This window comes from Ambystoma mexicanum, chromosome 14 (assembly GCF_040938575.1).
Source record: "Ambystoma mexicanum isolate Mex_15411 chromosome 14, UKY_AmexF1_1, whole genome shotgun sequence".
NCBI lineage: Eukaryota > Metazoa > Chordata > Amphibia > Caudata > Ambystomatidae > Ambystoma > Ambystoma mexicanum.
In genome coordinates, this window is record NC_090940.1 from 512,195,606 (window position 1) to 512,219,459 (window position 23,854).

The window sequence follows — 23,854 nt, forward strand, 5'->3', positions numbered from 1 at the left end:
TTTTTTCGAAAATAAAATCGCGGTAAAAAACCCAGCGAAAAAACACCCCACGATGAAATGACATGGAACCATCAAACTTACTAGTCCCCAGCGATCTGTCGTCCAGGTGGCCAGGACACGGCCACCGTTATTGGATCCAGTTCCTGGGGGTGAACCAGCAGGGGAGGATCACCTAGGCGAGATGTCTTCGGGTGTGAAGTGGGACACCGAGGGTTGAGATGTGGTATCCCTTCCCTGTAACACATACAGCTGTGCAGGAACGGGTTGGGAAACAGTATATTATGAATCTCATATAGAAAAGTCAGTCTGTTACATTAACAATGTACTTCCTAACAGTACATCCTGAGGACATGGCTTTACAGGGCAATTCAATATCAATGTAATACTGTTCAGCCTACTTATGTAATACAGACCTCCGCCTCACTGGTAGCTTTCCATTGCACCTATCGGTAGCTAAGCTGCAAAGTCAGCAGTCACATAGTCGTTTTTCCAGTTCTCAGGCAGCTATAACAGACTTCATGACCAAATGAAAGGCGTGTAGGATGGCGTATGCGTGTCCTGGACGGTGGCTCATTCTGGCACAGCCTTATGGGTTGTTGGGGCTCTCACCATACATACATGTCCATACTCAATAGACAGACGGAGCCGCTCATGCCATGAACCTTCTTCATTCACCTCTACAACGTAACTGCCTCTTCCCTTGTCCCCTCCCCTTCCGCCCTCTTCCCGCTTCCCCGTGTGTGGGTCTTCTTAAAGGGACTGTGTCCCTATTAATCACGTACAACACCTCCCCGTGCTTAACATGAAAGTCCAGTCACATCTGTTTGATGAGTCTCACTGGTCTCTTTATTGCTCTGAGAGGCCTCCCTGGGGATTCTCTGCTTTCACCAGTTGTTTCCACTTGGGGTTCAGTTTCGCCTTCTTCGCTTAGATCTTCAGCTGCTATCTCCTGTGCCTCTGGCTCTTCTAGATATAGTCTCTTAAAGAATGAAGAGTTTCGGGTGATGTCCCCTGGTTCTCCGGTCGCCGTGATCATGGGTCCTTTGATGGCTGTGATGACCCGAGGCTCTGGGCTGTAGCACGTGTGTCTTCTTACGCTGAGTTTGTCGGACTAGGACAGTTTTTACTACCTCTAGTTGGTGTTCTTTCGCTCTCCTCCTTTTGTCGGCCCACTGTTTGGCTTTCCTCTTCTTTTCGGCGTCTCTTTCTCTGATGGTCGCATCTTCTTCTGGTGTGTAATCTTCCCACCGGGGAATGCGTGTTCGGGGTTGGTTTCTCACCCCGAGTTCGGCCGGTGGCTTTCCCGTCGCATCATGCTGAGTGTTTCGGTAGCTTCTGAGCATACTGCAGATGGCTTGCATGTGGGGCATCGGCTCTGCTACCGCTTTCTGTCTGGTCAATTTGATGGTGGCCATGAACCGTTCCACCATCCATTTGGCTTGGGGCCAGAGTGGTGTAATCTTCTCGTGGTGGAATCCTAAGTGGTCAGCGAATCTCGCAAATTCTCGACCCTGGAACGGGGATCCGTTATCTGTCTTGACAATGTTTGGGATGCCCCACTCGCTGAATAGTTCATATACGATGGGTGCTGTTTCCGCGAATGATGTCGAAGGTATTTGCTTGATGAATGGGAACCTTGAGTATTCGTCTATTATCACTAGCAGGTATCCTACTTCTTCCAGGGGTCCGTAGAAGTCCATCGCGACTTTTTGCCAGGGCCTTGTTGGAAGTGTGGTTAGTTGGAGGGGGGTTGTGGTTGGCCCCTTTGCCCAAGTTGGCAGGGTCTGCAGTGCATCAGCATGTCCTCAATTATGACGTCCATTGTAAGGAAACCAGACGTAGTTTCTGTATCAATCCCCCTGTGGCCCTCATGGACTAGCGTTACCAGGGTCTTCCTTAGGTCACTCGGAGCTACCAGTCTGTTTCTGCGCAGTAATATTCTTTGGTCTGTGGCTATTAGCTCTTCGTGCACTTTGGCTAGTCGATCGAGCTCTTTGTCTGCTTCCTCCCCTCCGTTACCACTTTTTTGGAACTCTCTCCATTTGTTGGAGCGGGTGAGGGAGACGGCGGCTTTGATCGTAAGGGTCGGCCTTGCTTCTTTCCTCAAATGTTGAAGTTGAGATCGTCGGTGTCATGGCATTTGAGGATAGGTAGGAGATGTAGTCAGCGGCCTCATGGGCCAGGGTGTCGTCTTTGTTCATCGTGGGGTGCCTGGACAGGTAGTCTGCCGGGTTGGCTTCTCCCCCGGGTTTGTGAATGATCACGTAGTCTTATTCTTGTAGTCTTATTCCCTAGCGCTCTATTCGGGGTGGCATTTTGGTTTAGGGGTTGCCAAATATTGAGAGGAGTGCCTAATGGTCTGTTACGAGGGTGAACTTCCGGCCGATGATAAAGTGGTGATATTTCTCGCAGGCCCATACTGCCGCCAGGCTTTCCCTCTCGGCTTGTGAGTAGGCCCTTTCTGTGTGTGATAGTGAGCGGCTGGCATATGCCACCATTGAGTGCCGGTTGTTATCTTTGGCGTCGGTATGGGCAAGGATGGCTCCGAGACCTACCGGACTGGCATCTACCGTAATGATGGTGTGCCACTCTGGATGAAAGTATGCCAGCTTACGGTTGTTGGTGAGGCTTTCTTTTATGTTCGTGAACGCCGCTTGGCATGGTGCATCCCAGACAAAGGGTTGGTCCTTCTTCAGGAGGGTGCGGAGCAGGTCAGTGATTGTGGCATAGTTCAGGAGGTAGCGTGCACAATATTCTGCCATGCCTAAGAAGGAGCGCAGTTCTGCTGCTGTCTTGGGGGCCTGGAGGTCGGTAATGGCCTTTATCTTATCCGGGTCGGCTGTTATTCCTTTGTTGGAGAATATGTGCCCGAAGAATTTGAGGCTGGTCTTGTTGAGGTCACATTTGAGTTCATTTAGTGTCAATCCTGCTTCTTGGAGGATCTTGCAAACAGTTATTAGGGCATTGTCGTGCTGTTCTTGATCCTTTCCAAAGATCAGAATATCATCACTGTAGTTTAGGGCATTCATTTCAGATGCTATCAGGCGTCTGATTGTCTCCTGAAAAATCTCCGCCACAGACAATATGCCAAAGTTTAGTCTCTTGTATCTAAACAGTCCGTCATGGGTTGCGAAGGTGGTGATGGGTCTTGAGTCTGGATCCAGGACGAGCTGGTGATAGCCCTGATTGAGATCTAGTTTTGAGAAGTACCTCGCCTGATTTAACCTGATAAGCATGTCTTCCTGGCTTGGGCCTGGATGCCTCTCCCTCTGGATAGCAGTATTTGGGATGCGCATATCAACACATATGCGGAGGCGTCCATTGTCTTTGGGCACTATCACTATTAGGGATACCCATGGCGTTGGTCCTTCTGCCTTCTCCATGATATTGTTGAGGAGGAGGAGCTGGATCTCCTTTGACACTTGTTCCTGAAGTTGGAAGCCCACTTTATGGGGGTGTTGTGGCACCGGCGTGGTGATGTGGTTGATGTGTAGTCTGTTGGGTAGGTCCTTGAGCATTCCCACTCCCTCAAATAGTTTGGGGAATTGGTGTTTGAGGTCTCCTTTTGCGAGGGGTCGGCCTGTTACTGCCATGATGGTTTCCGGTGTTGAGGGATGTCCCTCTATTTCCGATCGGTCATAATGCAGGTCGATCAGTGCCAGGGCAGTGGCTGTTCGGTAGCTGAGGAGGCAGCGACCTATGGATGGGCTCTTAATGACGTGGATCGTGGATATCACTGAGATTGCGGTGTGCGAGGTCACATTGGAATTGTCCCTTTGATGTCATGGGTAGAGCTGCTCCCCATTGGAAGATGTGTGTTCTGGATTCTCGAAGGGGATACAGAGGGGCGATGTCACGGTACAGATCTTCATTCATGACGTTTACCGTCGCTCCCGTGTCGACCACAAACTTGTTCCTGGTGTTCCCCATTAGTACCGTCACTTTGGGAGCTGAGGCGTCTTCAACGTCGACGCTGAGGAGTCAGACGTATTCCCCATCGTAGCCATCTTGCAAGTAGTAATTTTGTTTGTCTTCCACAAACTGATGTCTCGGTGGGGAGTTGGTGTATGGGTCTATGTCCTGGTCATGAGGTGAAAGGGTGTCCCTCATGTATGTCGCTCCTTGTTCCGGTGTCTGCAGTGGTTCACGTTGGCGAATGTCATACAGTTCATGATCTCTCCTGTCTGGTTCAATCTGGAGACCTTCTAGTGCCCTCACAGTGTTCGGTCGTTGATAGGAATGCATGGGGTATGTTGTATGTCTTCCGAAGGCGCGTTGTTGTTGTTCCACGTGTGTCTCTGCTGTGCGGCTAGCAGTTCATTGGCGGGTTGAGCTTCCCTCGGAGAGCTGTTCTTTGCACATCACTTGGAAATGGTTTTCCATCCTGCATCTTAGGCAGCGCTGGCCGATGGCGGGGCATGGCCCTCTGTGTGGGTACTCGAACCCACAGCGATAGCATTGACGGTCGCCCTGGGTCCGTTGAGTCGAGTATCTGGGGTTTGTTCTATTTTGTGAGGTTGGGTATCGGGCATAGGGGCTCATTGCTGCAACGATGTCGCCCTTCTTGGGATTTTCGATAGCTGCGGCCTGGACATCCACTCTTTCATAAACTCTGGCCAAGTCCAGTACTTCTTTTAGGGAAAGGGGCTTTTTTAGGAGATGCTTCCTGAACATTGAGGATATGCACCCTTCTATTATGCGCAGCCCGATAGCCTGGTCATTGTTAAAGTTGGCGAAGTCGCACTTCGTTATCTTTCTCTGAAGGCGGATGACGAATTCTCCTATGGATTCATGAGGGAGTTGACCACATTGATTGAAAGTGTACCGCTCATAGTCACGATTGGGTGAGATGACGATTTTCTCATTGATGGCTTGTAGTAATTTTGCATATGTGGTGCGGTCCTGTAGGGGAATCGTGCGAATGATGTTTTTAATTTCTCTCCCTGCAACATTGGCGAAGATACGGAGTATATTGGGGGGTTCTTGTGTGCCGATGGCACCTACGAAGTCCTCGAACTCTACCCACTCTTCCCATCGCTGACCCTGATCGTGATTTGGATTTAGTGTGAATGGCGTGGGTCTTCTCATCAAACTGCCGTGAGAGGAGGGTGCACCTGGTAGTGGTGGCGGGGCAGTGACGTCTGCCGTATCTGGAGCAGACATGATGGCGCCGCTGTGTATACTATAGTTGTTTGGGTGTCACGTGGGTGCCGGTCTTAACCCTGTCCTGAGGCCCTGTGGTCACTTGTTTTGTGTGCCAAAATATGTCCTTTTGTTTGTTTTGTGTGCCACAATATGTCCTTTTGTTTGTAGGTAGCTACTATTTGCTGGTTTGGTAGGGCGGGGCCAGCCGTGTGGTTACTTGGCCCTCGGGTTCGACCACTATTTCCACTGTCGCACTTATGCTTGGGCCCTAGGGTTTGGCTTTTATTTCCACTGTTGCACTTATAATTATTGGAATGTCACTGAGCAGGAGACATGGGGTTACTGCTGCTAGGTCATGTGTTTCAGGTTCTACATGTTATTTGCTTTCTTTTTGTCACTTTGTGGGAGACACATGTATTCCCCTTTCCTTTTTTTTTTAATGTCACTTTGTGGGAGACACGGGTGTTCCCTTCTTTGTGACCGTTTCTTTCCCGACCCCCGACAGAACACATTACTCACTGGGGGTGCAGCCGCCGTGGTCTGTTGATTCCTCTCTTCCTGCTGCCGCTGACGGGGTGAAGTGGCCGAGCAGCCGGGCCTGCTGCGCTGTCACGGGTGCCGCAGGCTTGGTCTTCTCTTCGCTGTTAGGCGGCTCTGCAGTCGCTGGTCCTTCCCTCTAGAGGCACACAGGCCTCTTGGTTGATGCCAGGCGCACGGGCCCGCAAGGTCGTGTTTTCCAGGTGGCTGGGCGCTCAGGCTCGTCTCGATCTGCAGGGCACACGGGCCTCTGCCTTGTCGTAAGGCGCACAGGCCTCTGCTCCGCTCCCTCGTAAGGCGCACGGGCCTCTACACTGCTGCAGGGCACATGGGCCTCTGCTCCCTCGTAGGGCACACGGCCCACTCAAACTGCTGGGCGCACAGGCCGTCCTGAGCTGCTGGGCAGACGGGCCCTCCCGATCTGTTGCCGTCACACGAAGGTTTGTGTCGGCCTCGTCGCCAGTTGTTGGGGCTCTCACCATACATACACGTCCATACTCAATAGACAGATGGAGCCGCTCATGTCATGAACCTTCTTTATTCACCTCTACAACGTAACTGCCTCTTCCCTTGTCCCCTCCCCTTCCGCCCTCTTCCCGCTTCCTCGCGTGTGTGTCTTCTTAAAGGGGCTGTGTCCCTATTAATCACGTACAACATGGGTAACCGTGCGCTTGACAACCAATCGGTGTTCAGCCCTTAGCATGGCTGCTGTTCCCACATCATTGCCACAGTGATGGCTGCTCTTCTGCACCATCCGAAGCTCATGTACATCCACGGCCCTAAAGTAAAAAAACTGCTATCTTCCACAAATGCTTTTTGGGAGTTACAACATTGCTGCACAAAGGACTTTTGCGTTAATGAAATCCTGCATTTGACCACTTATACTTTTTCAGATTGAATATCGTCCAAGGCACTCATGAAATGTATTATTTCTTGCCTGGATGGAGAAGCACGCAAGCTACCACAAACACTTTCCTTCTTACTTCAACCTATACGCACCACATCTATTTAAGCCCCACTATGTTATCTGTACCTTCTTTCCCTGGCCCTTTTAACACGTCCCTTTTCATTTCCACTGCGAACTACGATCTTGATACCCAAGGGGGATGAACCATCTGCAAACCTCTAGACAAGCCACTGCGATCTGAGACCACACCGGTGGTGGCACAGTATATAATATTTCTATCACAACATAGGGAAACATGCTGGAAATGTAAGGGGGCAGGAAAATCTACTACCAGCCCCCAAATGTATGCCAGAAAATATAAAGAGGTGTGTCATATTCTCGGAGACCCCTGAGCAAGACATATACGGGATTTCGGAAAAAAGTACCCGTTTGTGCAAATGTTTGTGAGGAAAAGGATCACTACCAAAGCAATAGGAGTTTCCAAGCTTCAAGAAACACTTTTAATGAGAGCATAGCCATGGATGGTGTTTGTATTTTGGACTAACAGCAAGCAATGTTTCAGCATCTGCCCAGGCTCACATTTTTGGCAATTATGGGGAGAACTTGGCATGCACCAAGGCAATTATCGAGCAGTACCGCCCGAAATTACAGTTGACTTTGTTAATGAACATTGTTTTATAATCCTGCAATCGAACTGGTTATTAAGTTGAATTTCAGAAGTTCCTTTCCGAAAGACATATTGTTTAGGTTTTAGGGATCCTGGCTATAAAAATCTTGACTAACTCTCAGTGGTGGTATTAAGGAAACTGCTTGTTCTCAATGAAGGCAATGTTAGAACTCGAACAGTAGAGCTCTTCAACAAGAGTGGTTGCTGGGACATTAAACTTTGATATAAAAAGATGCCTGTTGTGAAGAAGAGTCTGGACCATCGTATGGAAGTCTGGACAAAATATAGCATTCTGCCAATTTTAGACCACTAAACAAAACAGAACTGCAACTTTACCCTCTGATTGACCTCATACCTCAGTGATCTGAATACCTATTACAAGTGGTGGATGTTAAGATGGATTTCTGAACTCTGACCTGGTGGGCAGAGGTTCAGGAGGCCAGCCTAGTTTCCTGTAACAGGGTAACCTTCTGGACAAGACAGACCAATCAAGATAGCTTGGCGGCGTTCAAGACTAGGCCTCAGGAGGGGTTAAGGTGACTGAAAGACCTCAATGAGCACACACAGCAAAGGACACTTACAAATCACTTCCAGTCAGGTGTATATATATTAAAAATACAAATATATTTATTTGAAGGCCTTTGAGTTTCAACACACAAATCAAATCATAGTAATACTATTAAGCCAACACATTCCTATCTAAATACATATATACAAGACCAACGGGGTCTAAAGGGTTAATGCACAAAATGGGTCCACAACCTAAAAAGGGAAGGAAATAGGCAGGGCAAATAGTCTTTAGTCCCCTCTGCATCCAACACACTCCTAACTAAGAGGCAGTCCAATCCCGAAGAAGAGTGGAGCCTATTTCTCAAATGTACATGCAATGCTGGCGCACGCGGTTGTTCAAATGGACAAAACGGGGTCTCTTCAGGGGTCTGTAGCAGCTCAGGAAGGTGGGTGAGGTGATAAAGAATAGGTTCCCACTATTCGAGGAGGGCCTCCACTTGAGGGCAGAGTTGATTCCAAGAGTTGGGAATAGTTCGCTAGTTCATACTAGCATTGGAAAGGAGAGGGGCCCTCAGGGGCCACTTGTGCGTAAAAAAATGGATGAAGGCGCTATGAGCCACCGGTTAGGGTTGCAATCATTCACCGACCCCCAGCGCACTCCGGACCAAACTTCGGCAGTCGAGTCCACTTCAGTTGCAGGTTCAAGTGCGGCAATTTGGCGGCTGTGCGGCTTTCGGCGACGAAGATACAGCGATGATTGCGAAACGGGACAGTGGCGATTTCTCCGATCCTAGTGGATGGATCAGGCCAGTTTCACTGAAGCAAGCTTCAAAGGCACAAATGCAGCGCGCGCCTGCAAAATTCGTCACCACGGCTGGACGACACAGTAACCGTGTATACCCCGGTTCGGGTGCACTCACTTTACTCCAGACCTGGGAACGCAATGTGTACGAAATTCGGTGTGAGAGTGCTGTGAACACAGAGCTAGCGACGTACCAAGTTTCGAGGGCCTCCTCAAAACGATGGTGGTATCAGGGCAAAGAGTCTGCATAAGCTGGTCAGCCCACTGGTTGGCCCAAGGACACTTCTGAGAGAGTTTACATGCAGGGTTTGATGAATGTGCCGAGAATAGTTGGTCCCACAATTCCAATGGGTCGAAGCGCCTTTGCAGACCTTCTAGGATGACCAGATGCAGAGGGGTCCCATGGGACGACAGCGTGCTCAGGGTGCCAAACTTAGCGGGTAACCAGCGGTTCCTCGACTCAGCTTCTTAGATTCAGGATACTTGGATCCTGTCCTTCGTTCAGTGTGAACTCCAGAGATCGACATTGTGTGGGTGTTTCGGGCCTTCTCTTATCCAGAATCTCCTTCGTGCCAAAACGAAGAGGACCCAGTGGGAGATCTGCTCAGGCATACCATACCTGGAGCAATCACAGACCACGGTGGTCCCAGGCATTCACAGCACTCCAGACTCTCTGGCATCCAGGATGTGTATTGGAACCAGATGTTCGCACCCACATACTGGAGGCACACACACAAGGCATGCAGAAGCCAGTGAAAGCTTGGCGCTTTGTGGGAAAATGCATGCCCAAATAAAGACTGACCCGGGTCGGCTCGACCTGGGGAAGGTGAAGGGGCAAGATGGCCAAAGGACAGTACAAAGAACCTCGTGACATGGCCATTTTGGAGCCAGGCCACCTATTCGTGCCAAACGCAGAAATTGCGGTTTACCTTACATGAAAGGGTTACAAATATACAAAATGATAAGCTGCCACCAGCCCTGTCCGAGGCACATCTGCACTTCTCCTAAAAAATCCTTCGAGAGTATCTAGGGCCTTTGGAAATTACTAGTAGACCCACACGCACTGTACTGGAAGGTACATTGCACACTTGTTACATGTTGCAGAAAAGTTGCAACATTGGAAAGTACTAAGGGAAACAAAGTCTCCCAGTTAATGACTGCCTTAAGGGCATGTCAGTTTCCCCATAAAAAGTGAGCGAAAAGCCCAGAGGAGTGCAGCAGAAGGCTGGGCTCCTCTGGTATAGTCAGACTATGGCAAAACGTTGGGAGGTCCACAACTGGAGGGAAAATTACACATGAAATGGCAATCCTTCCTAACAGTGGCTAACAACATTGTTTTAAAACATGTCCTGTTCTAGCATTTGTGCTCTTTAGGAGTCGACCTGTCCCACTGGTAGTCACCACAGACTTCTACAAGAAGCCCTTACAAAAGGGGAGTCTTTTGCAAGCATCACAATTATACATCTTTCAGCGGTACAGTAAATGCGAAGGTAACCACAAAATGATCTGCCTAATGACTCCAGCTTAGCTACAATGATTAAGTGATGGGTGAAGAGAGATACTCTACCTGGAGCTCTGCTCTGAGTTGTTGTATCTGCCCCATTAGTTTCTGGATTTCCTCTCTCTGTGCGTCACGCTCATGCCTGACTTCTTCCAGTTCCATTGCATTAGACATGTGACTGTCCAGGCCCTCAATACCAGAGCCTTCCTTCAAGCTGTTAATCAGCTTCTCTTTTGACTATATAAAAAGGAAAAAAAAATATTCAGACTTTTTAAACACACTATTTCCTAAACACTGAATTTATTATGTGCTTGCTTGTGTAAGTGACAACTGACAAAAACTGCAAGTTGGTCAACAAAGAATGAAATACACCCAGAATCAAACTACTTTCAACTGCTCTCCCGAACCAATCGAGGATGGTGAACCGCACTTCAAAAGCAGTGGAAATAACCTAACGGAATAAAATATTTTACCAGTGATGACAGAAAATTGGCTAGGAGTACAATATTAGCAGCAGCGGTACTCACCTGAAGAATTCGAGTGGCTTTTTGCTTGTAATCAATCATCTCCTGTTTGGCAGACTCCACACTGGCTTTGTGAATTTTCACCTGCTGATTCAACTCATCCCCTCTCCGCTTCTCCTCTGCGTGTTTCTTCTCTGCTGTAGACAAAGCTTCCACTAAAGTCTGACGCTCTACCTCCATCTTGTTGAGGCGCGTTGTAAACTCATTCTAGTGGCAAGGTATAAAAAAAAACAATGCTTTTTGACAGTGTTAACAATCAGCTAAACGTGCTGCCTTGTCCCGCCCCTCAGACCACGCCATCCTCAGCCAATGTACTCTGTTTTATGCGATATTCCACAAAAATGTCAAGTGCTATTTTTGCAGGAACCTTTCCCATATACTAAGCTTGTCTCTGCGTTTTAACATCCAACCCAAAATGTGTATACAGTCTCCATCTTGGGCCGCAATGTCACTTCAAGCATGCAAATTTTCTTCTTGATCCCTGTTCTGTATAAATCCTGCATTTCTAGACTTTCATTACAAAATAACTTCATGCACTTGGGGCACCTCCCACTGTTCAACAGATAACCTGCGTCATTTCCCTTTGCCTCTCACCTGCATTTGTTTGTAGCTCTCTTGCTCCCGCTTCACTGCGCTCTCTGATTCCCGAAGTCTCTCCTGCATACTTTGTAAGGCCTGGCTGTGCATACTGCTTCCTTCTGTTTGGTCCTGCAATATTCTGAGAAAAAAGGATTTAGAGTACTATTTATGATATTGTTTAAAATGCAGAAAAATAAAGGATAAGAAAGAAACTACACAGCATGGTTTTTTCCTAAATTCTGTAAATTTTTGTAGGGTCTGCTGATTCAAAGATATTAAGTACATAACCTGGTATGGTAAATTAACATTTAATGACTCATCTAATAATTCAAGTTTGTTTTGTAACTCATTTGGTACACAGGATATGGCACAATCCACTGACGGTTATCTAGGACTGGGTCCAGGTCCATTTTCTCTTGGTGAGGGGATCACCAATTGGATTGGATACTACAAAAAGCAAACACGGGGGCATGACCAAGATGGCAGGCTGAGCAGACGTGTTATGGATGAGCTCTGTCTCGATTTAACAACATGGACGCCGCTATCAGACGTGTCCTTAAATAATAGAAATAGTGTGAGCTGAGATAGAGGAGGGAGCAGTGCAACGGCCTCGCACCAAGAGAAGGAGAAGGCATAACAGGCGAGGCAGCGAAGAAGGCCCCGTGGAAAAGATGGTGGACGGCACCTGCTAGCCCCAGGGGAGAGCGGTGGATCTGCACCTTGGGAGAATTGAGGCAGTTGGGAACTCACCGAACCTTGAAGAGAGCAGTCCCCATACAGGAAGGACCGGGAATGTTGTTCAAAGAATCCTGGTGCGGCTGTGAGGGAAGCAAAGGCGGACCGGGAAGGAGTACGCAAGTTGGGAAGGTCTAAAAGAGAAGGAGCGTGGTGGGAGGCACGCCTGGCCCCAGATGTCCGGGGGATAGCAGTCAGAGGAGGAACAGCAAGTGCCGCCAGGCGAAGAAGATAGCACACAAGAACTCCATCCTGTCTCCAGCAGAGGTAAAGAAGTACGGGGGCGCTGCAGGAGAGCGAGGAGGGAGCACACTGCCGGAGAGAAGGAGCGGAGCGGCGGAACACCGAGGGAAACATACAGCCTGCGGGAGGAGTGGCCATCCAAGCTGCTGGAGTCCAGACGGCAAGGAGGCGAGAAACAGTGCTGGGAAATGGGAGAATGGAGGAGGGAGAGTGAAGGAAGTGGGAAAGAAGCATTGAAGCAGCCCGGGTAATCCAGAGCCTGGGGGACACAGGTGAGGAGGAGCAACGGGCTGAAAAGGAGACAGGCTGCAGGTAGGGATCCCTGCGCTTGCAGTCTTAGTGCAGTGAGCAGTGAGGCCCTGAAAGAGCGGAGGGAAGCAGCGTGACAACGACACGGCCTGCAAAAGGAGAATGGACAGCACCCATAACGACTGGGGGCTGCGGGGCCTGGAGACTAATAAACAACCTCCAAAAGAGTATTCACCAGCCAAGGCACCCCGGAGACACAGCGGTGCCAGGGGCCAAAGGGAAACAGAGGGGAGGAGAAAGGACACTTCAAGGCCCTGGGGAAACGCAAGGGGACCACACGCCCGCAGCAATAGAAGGTGAGAGTTGAGACACAAGAAGGGGAGAAGGCCCAGGAAACATCAGAGGAGTACCCCCGGAACACACAGAAGGAAAGCACCACATGAAGCAGCAAAGCAGACCGGAAAAGAGCAAGCAGGAGGGGAGGGCAATTCAAATTTTGGAAGGGTTTATCAGAATGAACTGATAAACCTGGGGCCAGCGGACAGAGATGTTTGCAAGAATGGGATAGGGGACGGTCAATGGGACCGAAAAAGAAGAATACTAACCCGGGAGAGAGGGAACAGGAAGGGCCCCAAAGGGACAAATACAAACAAAGCTTCCCTTTGCAAACCTGGCGGGACACAGCGACGGGGATATGGCACTCACCAAAGAGGATCTGCTTACTGCACTGGCCAAATTCAAGGGGGAGCTCACTGAGACAGTCAAGACAGAGGGAGTAAGCATAAGAGAAGAGCTCTCGTAGACCATTACGAGCAACCAGAGAGACATTGACTCCCTAGGAGAGCGTGTAATGGAGACAGAAGAGCGCTTGACAGAGCTGGACACAAAGGGGCCCGAGTGGGCACAACAGACAAAGGAGGGGGAGGAGAGAATAAGGGCCCTGGAGGAGAAGAAAATAGGTCATGAAGTGACAATATCCGGATTAAGGACCTGGGGGAGGGAGTTGAGGACTCCGACCTGGAAGTCTGCAACTACGAATTGTTCGAGAACCTAGTAGAGGGGGGAACAGGCCCGAAATATGGGGATAGAAAGAGCCAAGGAACATACTAGTGAAAATGCATAACTACAAGGACAAAGCGCAGCTCAAGGGGGTGGCCAGGATGAAAGGGAAGATCTGAGTGCGGGGCTGTGAGATTCAAATATACGACAACCTGTCCCAAAACAGACTGGCAAGGAGACGCTCATATCAAGCTACTCATGAAGGAACTGAATAAGAGGAAGATGAGATATAGATGGCTCTTCCCAACAAGGCTCCAATTTCGCATGGGCAACGAGGAAAAAACTGTTTAACAGGTTGAGGGCCCTGGGGGTGGCTGAAAAACCACCCAGGAGAGGTGTTGGGCGAGGCACAATCTGGGCCCCATGGGTGGTGCACGAAAAAGATGAAGAAGACATGAAGAAGGACAAATTGATCTGGGAGGAGGCTCACTAAAAAGGACTAGAATATACCATGATGCGGGGTAAGGAATTGGGAGAGTGATGGGCGGGGGTGGGGCGAATACCACACACTGTTCGCAGAAGGGGACCACTTTGAGAACCCGGACTATGGATCCTGGGACAGTTACAAGTTGGAGTTGTAAAGCCACTTCTGAGGGCAGTCGGATACAGCGAGACAAAGGCTCAGTCAATCAGAGGAAGCAGGGGGTGCCATGGCAATTGGGTGTAACACTAGCAAGAAGGATTGTATAGGTTAAACTCATGGAATATAAGGGTACTTAACAGCCCGAATAAGAGGTTCACAATCCTGAGGGAAATTGACAAAAAGCGGGGGCAGGAATAGTCTGCCTACAGGAGACGCACTTGATGAAGGGAGATGAGCGTCGCCTACATAGCAAGAACTACCCACTACAATATCATGCAGCTGCAGGAACCAAACGGACAGGGGTGGCAATCCTATTCCATAAATCCTTACGAATAGAAGGGACCAAGATTAAATGGGATCCAGAGGGGAGGTATGTGATGGTGAAAAGGAAAATGGGTGGCCTGGCGTATACATGGGCATCAGTATATGCCCCAATCAGGGGCACGAAGGGTTCTTTGATCGATTTCTAGAGGAACTGGGCAAGTTTTGGGAGGGGGAAATTATCGTAGCTGGGGATATTAACCTGGCAGTGGACCCCGTCTGGGACAGGTCAGATGGATTGAGGGGGCATGGAATGGGGACAATGTCCAAACGCCTGTTAAGAAGGTTTAAAGAAGATGGGGTCAATGATGTGTGGAGGACACCACCCACAAGAGAGAGACTACTCTTTCTATTCACATGTCCGCAAGACATACTCCTGAATAGATCATATTATGGCAACGCGAGGGGTGGTCCAACCAGCAGAGTTCATATTTAGAGCATGACAATATTGGACCACGCCCTGGTCTCACTAGAGTGGGAGGGAGGAAACAGGCGGGAGGGACTGGGGAATGGAGACTGGAGGAATATCTTCTCAGAGATTGTGAGGTGAGACAACAGAAAATGACATACGCTAATTTGTGGAAGAGTGGGGGGTGATGGAAACAGTCTGGGGGAGAGATGGGATGTGTTTAAGCAGCACATTAAGAAGTACTTCATAAGAGCTTCAAAGAAGAGCCATGAGGCAAGGAAAGAAGCAGAGGGGGTGTTAGAGAGAGAGCTATGGGTACTTGAGAGGATGCATAAAGGCAATGGAACGAATAAGGTGGCCAGGAGACTAGTGCAAGCGAGAGGGCAACTTAAACAGTTAACTAACAGGTCAGTGGAGAGTACCCTCTTAAGGAGCAGGCAAAAGTTCTACGAGCAAGGTAATAAAGTGGAGACAGCCTTAGCGTGGCAGATAAGGGCCAGAGAACAGAAAGCGTTCATAGCCACTTTGGAGGATAGGGGTGGCAAAAAAGTTGGGGCAGAGGAAGCCAAACGTAGGATTGTGATAGAATTCTAGGCAGACCTATACAGGGAGGACCCAACAGATGAGGAAGGGCAAGCAGCATACCTATCAGGCTGGGACGGGCCAAGATTAACCCCAAGCAAAAAGAACAACTATAAGAACTCATAACATATGAAGAAGTGCAAAGAGCAATATCACGATTAAAGGCAAACAAGAGCCCAGGGGAAGATGGGCTAACAGCAGCATTTTAAACAACATTCAGGGAGCCGCTCGCCCAGGCCCTTACAGAGGTATTTAATTACTTTCGAGAGAAGGGGGAGATATCAAAATCCATGAATATGGCACACATCCGTCTCATTCCGAAGCCAGGCAAACATTCACAGCTGTGCTCCTCATACTGCCATATAGCGTTCATTAATGTAGACGGCAAACTTTATACGAGGATGATAGCAGCAAGGTGTAGTGCTTATGCGCGAAACAAGCTAAAACATGGCGTCGGTGCGCAACCATTTTGGACATTCACTTTCATCACCGCAATGAAAGCCTACGTTTTCGTGGGCTTAGTAAGTAAACATACATTTCTGCAGCAGAGGCAAGGTCACATAATGATATCAAATGAACTAACTGTGGAGAACAGTTTTATTGTCTGCTGAAGGATGAGCCAGAAAGGGTGTCGGAGCGCTCTGCAGGTGCAGTGATAAGGGGTACTGGGAACGAAGGCAAGGAAGTGAAGCTGGGTTGTTCCATTTTTAGATGGATTTTTCCACTCTTTGCTCCTTATGCTTGTGGTCTGCTCTTCGGCTGAGGGAAGTCATAACCAAGAAGGGCGGGGACTCCCCCATAAAGAGAAGAGGTATTCCTCTTCAGAAGTCAGATAAAATTTGGACCCGCAGATGATGCATAATCGCTGAGAGGGAGGACACTCCCCTCCAGACCGCATTAGCACAAGTGATCTCTCTGCTGACCTGCTCTGGGGCTAAGCAGTGTTGAAGTGGCCGAGATGAAGGTGTCATCTGCAACCATTATAACAGTGATGCATTTTCTTTATGTTTATGTATAAATGACTATATGTTATATGTTAGTTATGTGTGGGTTATGTATAAGGTGTGAATAAAGGGCCTATAACAAGCCATTTTTTTTAAATTTTTTATTTTTTTATAACTATTGGTTTAAGTGTGATTTCTTACCTGTCAGAGTCCAATAACTTGTTTTGTTGGGGTCTTGGGGAATGGATAGGAGTAGTTTCTTACTTGTAACTCATTTCTCCAGCGTTATCTTTCATGTATTCACATGCTGTGAATATTCCGTTGGCAGGCTGGGAAACCTTGGTGATTTTAGTATAGTAGTTTTCCTATGGAAATAAACTTCAACACCTTGAGTGTTCTACCGACGTCGTTATGGGTGCTTTAGGCCGCACCAATGGGACGTCGAGAGTATAGCTCCGCCCCTGCGGCTTTCCCTCAGATTTTAACCTCTCCAAAAAGAGGATGTCCTAAGAGACTGTTTGACTGAAGGGAAAGGCTGGAGGGCGCATGTGAATCTATGAAAGATACCAACACTGGAGAAATGGAGTTACAGGTAAGAAACTACTCCCTTCTGTAGCAGTAAGAGGCTGGCGGTGAATAACAGGCAAACAGGACATAGACGTAGGGCAATATGATCAACAAGAGAAGGACATCACTTCAAATCACCACAAGAAAACAGGCTTAGAACCAAAAAACCCAGAAGCTGCAAGGCTTACCTTAATGGAACAGGTGTTGGAGCACCGCTTGTCCCACCTGTACGTCCTCAGCATGCTGTTGATTTAGACAGTAGTGCCTGGTGAACACGTGGGGCACTGCACAGGTCGCTGCCTGGCAAATGTGTCTGATCAGTATACCCGCCCAAAGAGCCGCCGAAGTCGCCGTGGACCTCGACGAGTGAACCATGAGCTGCCGACTGTAAAGGTTTGTTGGCTTTAGCGTTGCAGAACGTAATTGTGGACACCACCCAGCGTGAGGTGTCTTGCTTAGAAATTGAACTCCCTTTATTGGAGGGGCCGAAAACCACTAAAGGTTGCTTGGCTGCTCTGATGGACTTAGTGCAATCCAGATAGTACTTCAAAGCTCTTTTGACGTCCAGGGAATGCAAAGCTCTTTCCGCTGGAGTCGAAGCATTAGGGGAAAAAGTTGGTATGGCAATAGTAGTGTTTTTGTGAAAGTCCGATGGAATCTTGGGAATGAAGTGCGGATTTGTAGAGATAAGAACCTTGTCCTTCATGAAGCGCATATATGGAGGGTCAATGACCAGAGCCTGCAGTTCCAATACTCGTCTGCAGGACGTAATAGTCACGAAAAGATTGCCTTCCAAGTTACACATTTTATCGCAGCCATAGACACAGGCTCAAACGGTGGTTTCATGAGTGCTGAGAGCACAAGGTTGAGGCTCCAAACGGGAGGGAACTTTTTCTTTGGGCGGAAAAGTCCTGAAAAGACCCTTGAAGAAATGATTAATCTATCGCTGAAAAGAGGCATAGAATTCCTTTTTCGCACGAATCTTGAAATTGCCGCCAAGTGAACCTTGATAGACGAGATTGCGAGACCATCCTTCGCTAACAGCAAAAGATAAGGAAGGAGTTGTTGAGGTGACACCCTCAATGGCTGTAGATCAGGTTGTTGAGAACACCAGACACAGAACCTCTTCCACTTACGGACATATGATGCATTGGTAGACAGAGCCCTTGCCGCAGCCAAAATGTTAAGACAATCCTGAGATATATTTAGGTTGTCGAACTCTGATTGATCAGGAGCCATGCAGCTAGGTTGAGGGAGCGTGGATTGTGATGCCACACCATCCCGTTGTTCTGAGAGAGACTATCCGGATGGGAGCCCAGGTGAAGAGGGTCGGCGAACCAGGTCTGCCTGCTGTCATGAACCATGGACATAGCCCCTTCTGGTCTTGATGGTCCTGGTCCAGACGGAGAGTGTGCTCCTTGATACTTCCAACATGGCCGTGCCCAGTGACGTGTTCCGTACTAGCCTGTACGTCGGACACGGCACGTTCTATAAATGGGCCATGCCTCCGCGCGTCTCAACGCTATCTCTAGGTAGTGTCTCGACGTGTGTGTGCTGCTCGGCGTTACCCTTCCAAGTTCCTGGCCAACTCCCTTATTCTTTCTTCCCTTTTCCCCTGTTTCCAGTATCTCTTACCTTTCTTCGATCCTCTTCCTGGACGTCCTGGAACACGCGACTTCCTGGAACTTTGAACGCTCGCGCTGGAGTCAGACTCGACTCGCGCGCACTTATACAAGTCCCGGTCCGGCCAGGAGAAGGAGTCCTCCGCGGAACGCCACAAGAAGAGAACTCAGGTGAGCCGGGGGGAAACCTTTGACAGATTGAGACGCCAAACGATCAACACCGAAACCGCTATGGAGAAAGCGGTCCAGGACCTCATGCGCGGCATGCAGGAGCTAACAACCGAGGTACAGAACTTAAAGGCAGAGAACGCAGCCTTGAAACAATTAGTGCTGTCACGTGACTCTGCCAATAAGGAAAGCGTGATACTGGGTGGAGTGGTAGACAAATACGATGGCTCGCCAAAATCCTTACGTGGATTTCTGGATTCCTGCTTGGTGCATTTTACATTCAAGCCCTATTATTTTTCAACTTCCAGGGCCAAGGTGGGCTTCATAATCTCCCATTTTACAGGGAATGCGTTATCTTGGGCCACTCCCCTAGTGAACTCTGGAGACGTCCTCCTGGACGATTATGATGCATTTATCCAGGCGCTCAAGTCTATGTTTGACCGCCCCGAACAAGTGTTCAGCGCCCAGGAACGCCTACTTGATTTTCGGCAAGGATCCCAGGATATGCTAACGTTCGTTACCAGATTCAAACAGCTGGTAAAGGAGGCTGATTGGGGCCCTGAAGCGAGTTTCACCTTATTTCGCAGGGGTCTAAATGACGATATCAAGGATGAATTAGCCAGAGTGGCTCGCCCCAGTTTGTTTCAGGCTTTGGTAGATCTAGCCCTACAAATAGACTTTCGTATCCAGGAAAGGAGGGCTGAAAGGAAAAAGGCTAAGACTGCCTTTCAACGAACCCCTCCGGGGTCGACTGAAATCCGATCCTGTCTCAACCCCTGATAACGACTCCGAACCAATGCAAATAGGCGCCTTTCGTGGGCCAATTACTCCACAAGAAAGGATGAGAAGAATTCACACCGGCCTGTGTATGTATTGTGCCTCAGACAAGCATCTCGTTAGAGAATGTCCTTTAGCCCCTCCACGGCGTTCAGGAAACGCCAGCTCCCGGCCCTAGATGGAGCGAGGTTTCGGGAGAAAGATGTCTGCTCCACATCAATCACATCCTTGAACTCTCCTGGACAGAATAACGTGGTGGTGCTACAGGCCTTTCTATCGCCCTCCAAGCACAAGACCTATCCCATACTAGCCCTGGTGGACTGTGGAGCTATGGGAATTTTCATTGATCAAGACTGGGTTATCAGACATAAAATACCATATGAGTCACGGAACATTAAACAGCCGGTAGAAGCAATTGATGGGAGACCTCTCTCTTCAGGACCCATAACCCTACAGACAAAAGAGGTCCGTCTCTCCATAAACCACCACCAAGAGCAGATTACATTCGACATCATCAAATCAGCCCATTACCCAATGGTTCTGGGTATGCCCTGGCTTCAAAGACATACTCCGTACATTAATTGGACAGTAGGGTCATTGTTTCTGGGCTCTGAGTTTTGTATGTCCCACTGTTTATCCCTGGATCTCTCCTTAACACCAGCTATTGAACATTCAGGAGAGCAAAAAACCTCACTCATGGTTTCCAACATTGTACAAGTCCCAGAGGTCTACCAAGGATATACTGATGTCTTTTCGACTGCCATAGTCCAGGCTTTACCCCCTCACAGACCCGAAGATTGTGCCATTGAGACAGATCCCTCAGCAGTAATTCCCTTTGGCAGAATGTTTATCCTTTCAGAACCTGAGAAAAAGGCCCTCCGAGAATACCTGGACATCAATTTGGAAAATGGCACCATAAGACCCTCAAAATCTCCAGCGGGTGCCTCATTGTTCTTCGTTCCTAAGAAGGATTCCAAGGAACTCAGACCCAGCCTTGACTACCGTGGTCTAAATCAATGCACCCTCAAAGATCGGTACCCTCTGCCTCTGATTTCAGATATCCTGGAAGCTGTCAGAGGCGCCGTAATATTCACGAAGTTGGACCTCCGGGGTGCCTATCACTTAATCCGTATCCGGGAAGGGGACGAATGGAAGACCGCCTTTAGAACGCCCTTTGGTCACTTTGAATATCTAGTCATGCCCTTTGGATTAGCTAATGCCCCTGCAGTTTTTCAACGTTTCATGGATAGGGTGTTTTCTGACATTCTTTTTCTCTTTGTCATTGTCTATCTAGACGACATTTTGATTTATTCCAAGGATCCCTTGAAACATGAAGAACATGTCATGGCGGTACTACAACAGCTCCGTGAAAACAAGCTCTTGGTCAAACCTGAGAAATGTCTTTTTCACGTGACTTCAGTTCATTACCTTGGATTCATCCTCAGCCCAGAAGGAGTTGGAATGGACCCTTCAAAGGTAAAGGCCATACTGGCCTGGCCTGCTCCTACATCAGTGAAACAGGTTCAGTCTTTCTTGGGACTTGCTAACTTTTATCGAAAGTTCATTCCTACCTTTTCTGAGCTCGTCCAACCAATCGTTGCTCTGCTGAAGAAGGATGTTCCCTTCATCTGGTCTTCCTCGCAAGAGAAGGCTTTTCAACGCTTGAAGACAAGATTCACGCAAGCCCCCGTCCTGGCTCAGCCTGACTTAGACCGCCCTTTCATAGTGGAAACGGATGCCTCCAACCATGCCATAGGAGCAGTCTTGAAACAGGTGCTTGAGGACAAGATGGACCACCCAGTGGCTTACCTCTCTAGAACCCTAACAACCAGCGAAACCCATTACTCCGTCCTGGAAAAGGAGCTGTTGGCAATCCGCCAAGCCTTCACAGAATGGCGACATTTACTCCTGGGTGCTAGATATCCAGTCCAGGTCCGTACGGACCATCGAAATCTACAAATTCTCCAATCTATGGAGTGCAGGAACAGTCGTCAGGAGCGTTGGGCCTACTTCTTCGCCCAGTACCAATTCCAAATCACTCATGTTCCTGGATCACAAAACGTGATTGCGGACGCCTTGTCCCGACGTCCTGACTATTTAACCACTGAAGATAGGACCTATCCTACAATGTTTCCCAACACAATCTTTATAGCTCAAGCGATCAACCTCTTGGAAGAGATTCGAGCCAAAACCCAGTCCTCTGACCTCTGGAAGGACGTCTCTAGGAAGAATCCCTGGAACTTAAGAATCAAGGAAGGATACTTATTCAAGGACAATGCCTTGGTCATTCCCACACCGAAACTTCAACATAAAATAATAACTCTCTGCCATGATACTTTTCATTCTGGACATCGTGGCGTAACCAACACGCTCCGTCTTATACAAAGACAGCTTTGGTGGCCGGAAATGAAATGCAAGGTACAAGAGTACATCAAGACCTGTACTGTCTGCAGTCAGAATAAGCACGACAATAAGAGACCGGCGGGCCTTCTATTGCAACCTACACTGCCAACAAGACCATGGGAATGTATAGCTACAGACTTCATCGTGGAATTACCACCTTCCCGGGGTTACACGACCATCATGGTAACCATAGACTTGTTTACTCATATGGCACATTTCACGCCTCTCTATAAACTTCCTTCCTCTTCAGAGCTCGCAGGAATTTTCCTAGAACACATTTTCCATCTTCATGGACTCCCTTCCAAGATCATATCGGACCGAGGACCGCAATATATTTCACAATTCTGGAAACATCTCTGTCGTGTTCTAGGGATTCAACGCGCTCTTTCATCTGGATATCACCCACAGACCAACAGGGCCACAGAACGTGTTAATCAAACCCTGGAGCAATATCTTCGTTGTTTCGCAACCAAGGTACAGGATGATTGGTCCCTCCTTATACCCTTGGCCGAATTTGCCTATAACAATTCAGATCACTCAGCGATCAACGTTAGCCCCTTCTATTGCAGTCAAGGTTTTCATCCCTCCGTGTTACCTTCAGTTCTACCACATCCAACTCCAGTACCTTCACTTGATTCCTGGATTGAAACTCTCTTCAACATCCACAAGGAAGCCAAGGAACAATTGGGAAAGGCCCAGATTCGCACTAAGCGATATGCCGATTCCAAAAGAAGACCAGCACCCTCCTATTCTATTGGTGACCAGGTCTGGTTGTCCTCGAAACTATTACCACAACATCTACGCCCTAACAAGTTAGCCCCCCGATATTATGGTCCATTTTCCATAAAAGAAATCATCAATCCTGTTTCTTATCGGCTCAAGCTACCAGACTCCTGGAAGAGAATACATCCAGTTTTTCACACGTCTCTACTCAAACCCTACATCCACTCCACCCGGAAAACCGGCAGACCCAGTCCTGTGATTGTGGACAATCAGCTGGAATATGAAGTATCCAGAATATGTGACTCCAGGTACAAACGGGGTCGGCTTCAATACCTGGTCGAGTGGAACTCCTATCCTCCTAGCGAGAGAACATGGGAACCACTATCCAACCTAAACACCCCTCGATTGCGGAGAAGATTCCATCTCACACACCCTGGCAAGCCTGGTGGGACGGGGTTTCGGAGGAGGCATGCTGTCATGAACCATGGACATAGCCCCTTCTAGTCTTCCTGGTCCGGGTCCAGACGGAGAGTGTGCTCCTTGATACTTCCAACATGGCCGTGCCCAGTGCCGTGTTCCGTACTAGCCTGTAAGTCGGACACGGCACGTTCTATAAATGGTCCACGCCCCCACGCCTCCGCGCGTCTCAACGCTATCTCTAGGTAGTGTCTCGACGTGTGTGTGCTGCTCCGCGTTACCCTTCCAAGTTCCTGGCCAACTCCCTTATTCTTTCTTCTCTTTTCCCCTGTTTCCAGCATCTCTTACCTTTCTTCGATCCTCTTCCTGGACGTCCTGGAACACGCGACTTCCAGGAACTTTGAACGCACGCGTGTCAGGATTAGTCAGGCGAGTACAAAGGCAGCAAATATGGCAAGGGAAATGTGCACCCAGGAACAACGACTCAGGTATGCTAGAACCCAGGAGTGCAAATAGAGTGTGACATCAAAACCAATATATGAAAAGGGATGTGGGGTAAGCACCTGACCGCGAGGAAAGTCGGCAAGCACCTTACCCCCAATTGCTGTTACAGGTACTGACAGCGCTAAACCCACGTGGAGGGCCAGCAATGACAGGATCTGTGTACTAACACTCTTGATGGTATTACATAAGGGAACTTAAGAACTGTACTCACGAGGACGAGATACACCTCTTGAATGTCAGCTAGCCCACGAATCCTGTTGATGAATCTGGGACCCAGAAAAGGCTATAACAGCAATGGGAGAAGTAGGGAGGTCCAGAGGACAAGGGCTGAAGGCAGCCGGAATGAGGCAGGCTGCCGGGCAGGGAGCCCAGAGGA

General features: G+C 48.8%; 1 protein-coding gene across 5 annotated transcripts in view; it reads right to left on the bottom strand.

Moving 5' to 3' along the window:
• Positions 1 to 23,854, bottom strand: part of GOLGA5 (golgin A5) — an 800,028-nt gene that overhangs the window by 487,616 nt on the left and 288,558 nt on the right. For all 5 annotated transcript variants that reach the window (XM_069637743.1, XM_069637746.1, XM_069637745.1 and 2 more), the window contains 3 exons: positions 11,188 to 11,311; positions 10,597 to 10,800; positions 10,136 to 10,306 (listed from right to left, as the gene is read on the bottom strand). In XM_069637743.1, coding sequence (XP_069493844.1) covers positions 10,136 to 10,306; positions 10,597 to 10,800; positions 11,188 to 11,311 — 499 coding nt within the window. The remainder of the gene's footprint in view (positions 1 to 10,135; positions 10,307 to 10,596; positions 10,801 to 11,187; positions 11,312 to 23,854) is intronic.